At 34.8% G+C, this 12130-nt stretch overlaps 1 protein-coding gene across 1 annotated transcript; it reads left to right on the top strand.

The window, feature by feature from the left end:
* The first annotated feature begins 6505 nt into the window (after positions 1-6505).
* LOC124942184 (bZIP transcription factor 16-like) lies at positions 6506-11754 on the top strand. Its single transcript, XM_047482642.1, has 13 exons — positions 6506-6792; positions 6998-7106; positions 7192-7245; positions 7335-7409; positions 8438-8521; positions 8618-8677; positions 8780-8946; positions 10096-10150; positions 10284-10305; positions 10430-10680; positions 10871-10948; positions 11046-11171; positions 11292-11754. The coding sequence occupies exons 2-13, from the start codon at positions 7041-7043 to the stop codon at positions 11349-11351; spliced, it is 1098 nt and encodes a 365-aa protein (XP_047338598.1). The 5' UTR covers positions 6506-6792; positions 6998-7040; the 3' UTR covers positions 11352-11754.
* Positions 11755-12130: the final 376 nt, after the last annotated feature.

Genomic DNA, 12130 nt, shown 5'->3' with positions numbered 1-12130 from the left:
TCATTGAACGAAGTAATTCACGGGTGATATTACCAGGTGCACCTTCGTACAGAACGTCACTGCAAAATACATTCATTTAGAAGACCATAACTAAATAATTTCATTTTTAAAATTTCTAAAACAATGCGAACTAACTTACGATCCAGGCAGGTCTTCATCAAACACAAAATCGGCTAATCTCTGTTCCTTGTTGGTTATTTTGTGGTCCAACATATCCGCAACCTGTTGCATGTAAGGGGATCGAAGGTGCACAGGAATTTTTGAGATCTTCCTCTTAGGATATTCTTTAATGTTGATGCGTCCCCCCCCATCACCTTCATCTTCATCTTCAGAAGATTCAACCGCCTTAGAAGCCTCAACCTGTTGCTTGCCTTCACCCTCATCAGTTGGTGCAGCAGACTGAGCTTGGGGTTCCTCAACATTTTCCTTCCCTGCACCATGATCATTCGGTTCAAAATGATGAGATTTGGGTTCCTCAACCTGTTGCTTGCCTTCACCCTGATCACTTGGTGCAACAGACTGAGCTTGGGGTTCCTCAACATTTTCCGTCCCTGCTCCCTGATCATTTGGATTTTCATGCGGAGATTTTGGTTCACCAACCTGTTCCTTCCCTTCAACATGATCATCGTCTTCAACAGTGGTTGTCTGCACTTTGTGTGCCCCATCCGGTTCCTTCCATTCACCCTCATGATCAGTTGGTTCAACACTGGGTGTGTCATCTTTGTTGGGCAGAAATGAATCCTCATGTTCGTCCTGCTGAGGAGGGGGTGACTTGGCTTCACTGTGCTGAAATACAGCCTCTACATCTTCCTGTTCAACAAGGAGTGATTCATCTTCAATGTCCTGACCTACATCCTCAACATATTTCGGTTGAACAGGGGGTGACGGAGCTTCATGGGGCAGAACGGCAACATCGAGATCATTCTGTTCAACGTGATCTGATGGATTTTCTTCATTTGACATCACTGCATCCTCAAAATCGTTCAGTTCAGCCTGTGCTGGTGGATTGTCTGCATCGTCCTCCACTGCAGTCTGACATGTGTAATCAACCCGGGGACTATTGACTTTCAAGACCGCACACTGTAAAGTGTCCCCAAGTGCATCCCTTGTAGGATCTTCCACACCTACATGAACCGGACCATCGATCACCACCTTCAAGTGTTTCATGAAGCCTTCAGACTCTCTGAGGTTCAGGAAACCGGCCTCAAAAAAGGGCTTCGGATCGATGTTGCGTTTCTCAAACTCCCCTGATAGGTAATTCAGCTGTTGGGCTGTATCTTTAAAAGTTTGCAGGATTTTGGATGTCAACATCTGTACATTATGAAAAACAGAGATCATTAATCTTGAAAACAGGATAATAAAGAACAATGGGAGTCAATTTATAGTTTCCACATACCTCATTATCGTCTTCTTTTAGTTCAACCGAGTCAACTGGATTCTCGGGTTGTTTAACTGCTAGGCGCGCCCTAGCCCTGCCCAGCCCAAAACCACCGGCACGAACTTCTAAGTTGGTAAACTCTAACACGCTGACGTCATCCCAACAGGAGATAATTGGAAATTTTCTTTCGTAGGGGATACGTTCACCTTCCACAAAAACACCATCTAGGTAGCAAATCTGGAGTAAAGGAGTGGGAAACATGTTAGAAAATATTACATATCTAAAAATCATATATAAGAGAGGCAACAATACTTACCGATAAAAGGGTTATAGGTCCATCGAAATATGGATTTTTATCTTTACTGGCTTTTTCTTTCCAACTTCTTACACTGTCAAGCAATCGTTGTAGTGTGAAGTGGCACCAGTTCAGTTCCTTTATGTTATCAACATTCATTAAGGATTTCAGAATTTTGAACCTGAAATGAAAAAAATACATGTGTTAGTATTCACAAATACAATTACATATATAATAGGTTTGAATACATGTTTACCTTGCTCGTGAATTTTGAACTGGACATAAAAAACTTGAGACAACAAAGACAACAAAGTCGATTTTGAAATCGTTGTCTGCACTTGTGTTACTTAACATCTTGGGGATCATAGAAAGTGTTTCGGGAGGTTTTGAGTCATCCCCGGTCCATCTGGTCTTCCAATCCCTCAAGAAATTAAAATAATCAGGGTCCTTAGTCTTGTCCAACCCAACGGACTCGACTACGTTCGTTGCACCTCTAGGGAGGTTCATCACGAGCTGTACGAGATCTTCATCGATACGGATCTCATCACCGTTGGACAATACCAGAGAACTCTTATCCGGGTCAAAACATTGGACTACGTGTCTGGAAAAATGAGCCAGGCACTTGGAGACGCCCATTGTAAGAAGAGAACCAAACCCGATTTCCTTCACGGCTTCCCTCTGTTCTACGCTCAATTTAGGAATGAGTTGAGCGAGGCCATGAGGTGATGATCTGGTTAGAAATGTCAGTTTACGTTTCTTGATGGTTTGGGTTTTTTGGGGAGATGGGGGAAACTCTTCATCGAATGGGGTAGTAGACGGAGAAATATTTGTGGTTTCTGGGGGTGGTTCTGGTAACTCTTCATGGACTGTTGGAGTGGATGTAGGAATAACTTTGGTTTTTTTTTAGAGGGAACAGGTGGTGGTAAAATCTCATCAGTACCTGCAGCAACATCAGTAGCTTCGACAGCAACTGTGGAAACTGATTCAGCAGTCAATGACGACTTAGTATTCGTCTTCGGATTTCTCTTCCTCTTCCTTTCATATGTCCTCGAAGTCATTAATTTTGGTGGGATAGCATAAATCAGTATTATACGAAATAAATTGAATAAACATGTGTAAAATTAGTATAAACACAATAAGATTAACATACCTCTCTGGTTTATTGCTGGGATTGACGTTGGATGCCGGATTGGGTGCAGTTTCGGTTTCGTTTATGCTCCTACAAACTTGCAAGACGACCTCTCGGGAGTCGATGGGATGATCCACTTCCATGTTGTTGCCTTGGTTACCCGACATGTTCAGAAGAAATCCTTGTAGTATAAACGAAATATCTAGGGTTTCGACGTTCAGTGTTTGGATTATCGCCGGGAGATAGAGAGAGAAGAATATGAACAATTGCTTATCAAAATGAAATTGAGGGAGAGTCGGCTTGTAGCGGGAAATTGAAATTATATCAACTAGTCATGGAAGCGAATAAATATTCGTTCTATATCGTAAATTCAAAAAAAAATAATAAAATAAAATTGAACATAAAAACTATTCATAGAAGCGAAGATTTATTCGCGGTATGTAAATGCACGGGTAAGTGAATTTACATGACAGGCAAGTTGGCTTCTCATGGGAGGGTAGTTGGTTTTACATGAAGGACAGGCTAAAAATATTTGAAAAGAAGAAATCTTCGCTTTCAATCGTCTACTCGAAAAACAAAATTGAAGCGAATATTTGGTCGTTTACTGATTGTCATTTTAAATTAATTAAATTAACATTTATTAATAAACGGAAAAAAAAAAACAGGAAAAAAAAATCTGGCAAGGAATTGAAGCAAAGATTTGTTCGGTTGCTGCATGTCATCTTCAATTAATTGAATTAATATTTACTAAACGGAAATATAAAATCCATGTCATTTTGGTCTTCACATAGACGGGTAAGTGTCTTTACATGGTAGGCAAGCGGTCTTCTCATGGGTGGGTATGGGGGTTTTACATGAAGTTTTTATTAAAATTAATTGAAGCAAATATATCTTCGCTCATGAGGGTCCCCAGCCAAAAAAAATGAAATCAAAAAAAAAAAAAAAGTAGCCAAGGAATTGAAGCGAAGATTTGTTCGGTTGCTGCATGTCATCTTCAATTAATTGAATTAATATTTAATATACGGAAATATAAAATCCATGTCATTTTGGTCTTTACATAAAATGGTAAGTGTCTGTACATGGTAGGCAAGCGGTCTTTACATGGGTGGGTAAGTGGGTTTACATGAGGTTTTTATTAAAATTAATTGAAGCAAATATATCTTCGCCCCGGAGAGTCTCGAGGCAAAAAAAAATGAAATAAAAATTAAATAAAAATCCATAGAAATAAATTAAATGAATGAATTAATTGAAGCGAATCTTATATCGCTGCATGTGCTTTTTAATAAATTAAATTAATATTTAATAAACGTAGATATAAAATCCCTGTCAATTTGGTCTTCACATGGACGTGTAAGTGTATTTTCATGAACGGCAGCCGGTCTTCTCATGGGTGGGTATGGGGGGTTTACATGAGGGTCATGGCAACGGGCGTGTAGATCTTCGCTCCCATCGAATCTCACCCTCCCCTCTGACACGGAGCCCTGAGCGAAGATATCTTATCTGTTTATCATCTGAATATTATATTATTTCCTGGCGTTAACAGGCGCTGCCGTTAACGGCGTCTGGTGTGAACCCGGGCCTAAACCCGGATTCCGGATTCCCCCTCCCTCCGTCTCCTGCCCAGATTGATTTATTATTAAAATAATAATGCTGCAATCTGATTGGTCCGCCACAGGGGAACACGGCAATCGGTAGCAGAAGATCTGAACTGCTTTATTGAACATAAGAGATTTTATTAAACATAAGAGAAATAATCATCAACACAATCTTAGAGGATGAGCAACAAACTACTCAAAAAATGTTGAAAGTATTATTTGAATTAAAAATTTGTAACGAACAAATTCAATCTAACTAAACAACATGCCACACTAAACAAAATAATTCAAAACTTTTTCATATCTAAGTAGTGAAGAGAGAAACAATTTAATTTTCATAACGGGCCAAAATGAATAAGACTTAGATTTTTTTTTTTTCTAAATATAGAAGTGACAAGAAAGTATAATATTAATGTTTTCCTTCGGTAATATTTTGCAAAATGATTATATAATTTAAAATATTAAAATAGTGGCATTAGAAATGAATAAAAAAAAGAGAACGGAAAACAATATTTACAAAAGAAAAAAAATTAATAAACTACGCCAACAAACCCTCACAAATCATCCAGGCGAATAAAGAAAAACTTTAGAGTTCAACAAAACTCAAATGAGTTTTCAGACAATATAAGAGAATACAAACAAATCAAAATAAATTAAGGCCCAAAGATTAGGAAAAGCATAAAATTTACAAAACCTATATGAAATACCAACATAAATAAACACAAATAAATCTTTACCAATATATCTTGGGGGGGATTTTTGAGAATTGGAATATCACAATCTTAATGAAAACAAATTTAATTGTCCTAATTTTAATTTTAAAAAATTATTAAAATTTTATTTTTGATGAAATTTAAAATCATAACTAAATAAAAATTCTCATTTTCATCCTAAACTACAATGTTAGTTGTTACGTACTTCTATATTAAAAAAGTAATAAATTTAATTAAATAACATATTTTTTTATTAAATTAAGCAAACATGTAGGATGTATCTGCACCCAATAGTCTGATTTTTAAAAGAGTTTCAGTATTATTGTATAATTATTTATATATATATATATATATATATATATATATATATAATTATACAATAATATTGAAACTCTTTTAAAAATGTTAATTTATTGTCAACAATATTAATATATTAGTGAGAATGGACACATGTCTTGTTATGCAGGCTTCATTTAATTTGTTGTCACTTTAATTTTTTATTATATGAGATTTTTCATCTAAATCTAATGAGATAAGATTGAGATGAAATTATAGTTGAAAAAATAATCTATTTAAATTTAGTGTCAAACTAATTTATTGTGTATTTTAAACTTTAGGTCTCCATTTAAATGTGACACAGAACTTTAGGGTACAATTTGATATTTTAGTAAATGACAATAGATACCATTTTTGGGCAAAATTTTAGAATAATGAAATTGTTATCTTTTAAAAAACAAAGAAATATAATAGCTTGACATAAAGTTTTGTAATGTATTCAAATTATTTTTTATCAATTTAAAGTCTTATCAATGAATGAGTTTTTGACCATAAAATTCAAATTATTTAAAATTTAAAATTAATTTATTCATCTTGCCTATAATCATTAACTTGTTCAATTATAAGATAACAAACAAGTTTTTAACCCGTAAATACACTTAACCATTTAACTAGACGCAAAATTTACCGTATGACGGACTCGAACACAGGAACTTATGATTAGTATCCACCTCTTATTGCCGTTAGACTAGAAAAGAGGATAAAAATGAGACAACAAATTAAGTACGTAGTCCACAAACACACTTAATCATTTAATTAGGCGCAAAACTTACCGCCTGACAGTTCGAATCTAAAAACTTAGGTTTTTATTTATTTATTAATTTGTTCAATTAATAAAGTTGAGATCTTCATTTAATTTGAGATTTTATTGATTAAATAGATATCTTCTTATAAAGTTGTTTTTGTATTTATTAAAAATTGTTTTCCAAACATGTTTCATTTAAGCACTAAAAGAACTAAATTAATCTTATTTGGTGCCCTATCATTAAAAAATATATGTACCCACATTACTAATCATATGTAAGCATATCTGAGCCGTTAAAAGTGGTCTTATCATTTGATCAATCATATACCGTTAGATTAAACTGCTAAGAAGCAAGATTGGGGATTTCCCTGAACTTCGCTCTCTGCAGATCCTATGGGACAGTGGTGCACAATTTGAATGATTTTCAAGAAATCCTCTCTCTAAATTCTCGTGTTTACGTGTTGAATCTCTTGAACCATCTATTTGACCCAATAATTCCCTACTGGATTGACTCTGGGTTCGCACTTGTTCATGGATTTGACTCAATAGTTCCTGATTCACCTTCCTCCGTTGCTGCCTCTTGTGGGTTTACTCTTTTTTGGTGAGTTAGAGGTCATTCTAATGTATCAGTTTGTTAATTAGTAAGTGAATTGATTATAAGTTTTTGGGTGTTCATCTGTCAAGATTTATTTGAATTGCATGATTCGTTTGCAAGATCTCCCCTTTGATGGAAAATTGTTTATTTGGTTTACCATGATGAAGAGAATTCTGCAATAGAAATTTATAATTTGTCTTCTGATTTGCAGGATGATTTGAAGAAGGTTTAAAGTATATTGGTGTTTTTGAATTATGGGTAGTAAGGAGATAGATAAATCATCAAAAGAAGGGAAGGATGCAAAAACACCAGCCCCTCAGGTTTTCTTCTTTGTTATTTCTGTTTGGGACTTTGTATTGAATTGAAAAGTTATCATATGGTTGATTTTGTTTTTGGGACTTCTAGGAACAGTCATCCCCCGCTACAGGAACTGTTAATGCGGATTGGTCTGGATTTCAGGTCCTGCAATCAAATACGGTTTGCTGTTTTTTTTTTTTCTAGAATTTCTATCTTTTAATATCACAGGCTCTAACTTATTGTCATAACAGACATATTCTTCGATGCCTCCACATGGGTACATGGCATCAAGTCCTCAAGCCCATCCTTACATGTGGGGAGTACAGGTAAGATTTTCTAATACTAATTCCATTGAGCTTCCTCACCAGTCTGATGGCTATCTATAACCATAGAATCACTGATTGATTGATTTGTACTATCCCTTCCTCTCAAGTTGGCTCGTAAATGTTTCTTTTGGTAATGATATTATTAGCTTTATACTGCGATGTTGGAACATAATGAACATACATTAAACCATCCTCAAGCTTTCCCTTGATAAAGTGGTTATTATTTGTATATTGGTTTTGGTTCTATCATGTGCGGCAAAATGACTGCTTTGTTATCATAATAGTCTTTAAGAGATAGTATAACCAAATCTTCAAATCCTTTTAATAGCCTCTTAATCCACATTTCCTCACAAATGCCATTATTGACAACTATTATAGATTCTGAATACAGCATCAGACATGGTGCAAGATAACTAGAAAACTATGTGTTGGTATTCTATTTAAAGAACTTTTTGCTCTTATACCATATTGAAAAAGTTTTGTATTTGCTTTGAATTCTTTTCTTTTGTATGTACTTTAGGCTGCGTTTGATAAAACTGAAAACTATGTGTTGAATACTGAATTTATGTTTCAAATTAGTCGAGTGACTGAAAAATAATCAAATGAAAATATCTGAAGTTTAAGTACATAGATATGTAAGTTGGTTTGATAGAACGTAAAACTAATTTGGGAAAGTACTTAAAAGATTATTTTATCCTTATAATTGATTAATTACAAGAGTAAAATTCTGGTGTGCACGCCTTTACTATATTACCAAGGTAAGTCATTCGTAGCTTGCCGAATTAAGCCAGCTTTTTTAGCTTAATTTGAGCTGAATGTAAATAATAAATTGATTTTAAATAAAAGTTATCAAATGAACTCAATTCAAATAAGCACTATAGATTAAGTGATAAACTGTGTTATCAATTACTACCATAGTAGCAGATTCTCCTATATTCCTCTAATCAAATCTCAATCTTCTTCAACCATTTTCAGACAATCTCTAAATGTAAAAAAGTATCTGTTTAATTATGTGTGCTTATATGCAGCCCATGATGCCACCTTATGGCACTCCACCATATGTTGCCATGTATCCTCACGGCGGTATATATGCCCATCCATCTATGCCTGCGGTAATTTACTCCCAACAGTGGCATGGTACTGAATTATTTCTTCATTCTTTGGACATTGCTCTCTTATTTTGTATGTTGTTTTTCATGTTTAAGCAGGGATCTTATCCTTTCAGTCCATTTCCTATGCCTTCGTCTAATGGGGTTGTTGAAGCTCTTGTAAGTAAATTGGTTTAAGCTTTATTTATTTTTCATCTTGACTGGACATTAACATCCATAAGCAAATGAACTGGTCTAACTTGGATAAGTGTTTGCAATTAGGGTAACACACATGGAAGTGTGGAAGCAGATGGGAAGTCTGAGGGGAAGGAAAAACTACCTATCAAAAGATCTAAGGGAAGTTTGGGCAGCTTGAATATGATTACTGGCAAAAACGGTGAACCAAGTAAAGGCTCAGGAACATCTGCAAACGGAGCCCATTCGAAAAGGTTAGTTGAATTTTCCTTGTTAATAAGGCTATATCCTTAGGCAGCTTTCTTGCATTTGAATGCCCCAGCTAAAGACTGCTTTGTATGTCATCTGAATTTCCTAGAAAAATACTAGTTTTTAACAGCTTCACTGAAAGGAAATAGAAATTCTGATTTGTACATGAGAATGTGAGGGAATAAAAATGAAAATTCAGAGGTTGTTCCAAATGAGCATTTAACTATTGACTATTTTAGTGTACCCCCTTGTGAAAGAGTTGGGAACAAATCCTCAAGCTAAGGTTGGGAAGGAGAGGGAAGTTTTTCATTCTATGTTTGGGTTCTAGAGCTTCTTCAAAGAAGTTTATTTTCTATATGCTTTCCATGAAGGGCCAAGGAAAGACTGTCTTATTAGCTGTAAACCGTGTAAAATCTTTTGCTTCTCATTGGAACCTGCAACTCATGGAAAGGTCTTCATTCATATGCATACCGATTAAATTATGTGTTTGAGTAGACTGCCTTGTTTCTCCTATGGTGAGGGAACCTTTTTCTTTGGTGCAATTACGATTTGAATTCTTAATTTCCATTGGGAATGAAGTCTTTAACTAACAAACTGAGTCAGATTTTTGGTTACCACTTTTATAATGTTAGAAGTTTCTATTTTCATAATTATCTGCATTACTCTATTTTCTTGGGAAATGTACATTGTAGCTTAGTTAAATACATATGAAAATAGTCAAAACGGAAACATTTGGGGTGTCTAATCAGTCAATAACACCAATCAAGTCTAAAATCTCTCACAAACATGGACACTATGTCAACTATGTCATACCTTAGTGGTAAGAAATCAACATCAAAACCAATTAGACTATCCCGAGGCAAAAGAGAAGTCAAATTGGACTTTCAACCGGCTTTTCTCCTTAAATTTCCTATATATGGTTGTTATGAAATCATCATTGTTCATTAAGATACAATAACCACCTATTTCCTATATATGGTTGTTATTTGGAAACACTTTTTGTTTGAGGAATGAGAAATGCATATCCATGTGATGAGAAATAGCAGATTGTTCATTAAGATATAACAACCACCTATTTATGTTGTTTTTTTTGGTAATGAGATTAACAGCAACACTTTAGCTTGTTTATTAATCATTGCTTCTTTGGTATTCAGTGCCGAAGGGGGGAGCGATGATTCAAGTGAAGGAAGTGATGGAGACTCAGAAAATGTATGTGATGCGTCCTCCTTCATTTTCTCCGAATGGAAAAGCAGCAAAATGAAAAAAGATTAATAAAAGGAACATTTTGCTCATTCCCTTACCCGTTATTTTTGCTGATGTTTCTCTTTGTACTCTCCCACAGGACTCACAATTGAATTCAGGAGGTAGTCACAGTTCTCTAGAAAGTTCAATTAATATATCTTCTTAATCCGAAAAGAGTCTTTTTGTAGATATATAATATTCTATTTGATAGATTTTCTTTTTTCACTTTCTGCCTTTTGAATGTAGCTGAAGCATCTCAAAACGGTGGTTCCCAGAATGGTACAGGAAAGGCACCTCATCCAATGTTGAACCAAACTATGTCCATCATACCAATACCAGCTGGAGGGGCTACTGGTCCAACTACAAATTTAAACATCGGTATGGACTATTGGGGTGCCGCTAACCCTTCTTCAGTTCCTACTCTGCCTGGAAAGACGCCTGTTGGGGTTGGGATCGGTGCTGCTGGATCACGAGACATTCAATCCCATTGGCTACAGGTTCATGCCACATTTTTCTTAAACCCTACTTTTTTCTTTTTACAGTTATTTGAATTCTTCATGTGTTAAGAATGTTTATGTTGAACAAGGGCTTCCTTCGATGAAAAAGTGGATTATTGGTTAATGATCAAATATCCTTAGTATTTAATATTGGGAGCTCTAAATTTTTTAATTTTTTTTGGGAGTTCAGGATGAAAGAGAGCTTAAAAAGCAAAGACGCAAACAGTCTAACAGGGAATCTGCTCGTCGGTCCAGGCTGCGTAAGCAGGTTACTCCATATCTTTTTGGTATTATCGAGCTAATTTTCTTATATCGCTAGTGGGAATGATAATTAAATGCTACATTTCTTGCTTATTATTGGTCAGGCTGAATGCGATGAACTAGCCCAACGTGCTGATGGCATAAAAGAAGAAAATGCAACTCTTAGATCTGAAGTCAGCCGTCTCAGAAGTGAATATGAGATGCTTCTTGCTCAGAACGTTGCTCTTAAGGTATTTTTTTAAATTAATTACTTCCCATATAGTGAACATGGTAAGAACATAAATTTTATGTTTATTTTCTTCCTGAAATTCCCATTCATAAAAACGTCAATATTGAGCTAACTGGTGCAGGAAAGGCTAGGGGAAAATGCAGGACAAGAAGATGATCCAAAACAGACTAAGCCAAACTGAATAAGGAAATTGGCTTCGGGTAATTTAATACTAACAGTTATTTACATGAAACGTGATGTATTGCATAGTATTTAGATTCAAGATCTGTTGAAGAACTCGGGCTTTTTTTAAGTCTCGGGTGATCAGCTTGTCTAATGTTCTTCACTCGTCTGGTTGCAAATTCTTTCGGCCATCGTTCAAGGTCGAAAACCTCCCGGATGATTGATTTGAAAATGTAGAAACTGACCCTTTCGCCATCAGATAAAGAATTTCTAGAATTCTTCCTTATAATTGTAGCTTAAATGTAACTTGTATTGTTCCCTATCGACCATGTTTGCTGGGAATCAATAAACATTTTCGTGTTTGCTGACATCTCTGTATTTTTATCTTTGATTGTTAGTTATTCTTTAGAAGTTTGTTTTCAGTATTTTTTTCAATATCTAAATTACCTTATTTTGGTTATTGAAATCTTTAAATTTTGAACTCAAATGATTAAAAGAATCTTTGAAATGGAAGAATCTTTTCATTATTCACCTGTAACATGAAGGTTGCATATAGATGTAAAATCATCCAAACAAAGTTTTAATATATGAAATATTTTGTGAGTTAATAAAATATGAAATGAAACTTGTACAATATTTTCTAATCGAATTGTTTAGTTCTTTAAAATTAATAATGACAAATATATCCTAATTAATCTAAAATATTTATCTTAAGCCTTAAGACTAAATTGAAGAAAATAATTATTATTTATATAAAATAAACTAATACCTTAAACATTAGAAAATAATTAAAAGAAT

Source organism: Impatiens glandulifera, chromosome 6 (genome assembly GCF_907164915.1).
Source record: "Impatiens glandulifera chromosome 6, dImpGla2.1, whole genome shotgun sequence".
Classification (NCBI taxonomy): Eukaryota; Viridiplantae; Streptophyta; class Magnoliopsida; order Ericales; family Balsaminaceae; genus Impatiens; species Impatiens glandulifera.
This window is presented reverse-complemented; position numbering and strand designations above follow the sequence as displayed.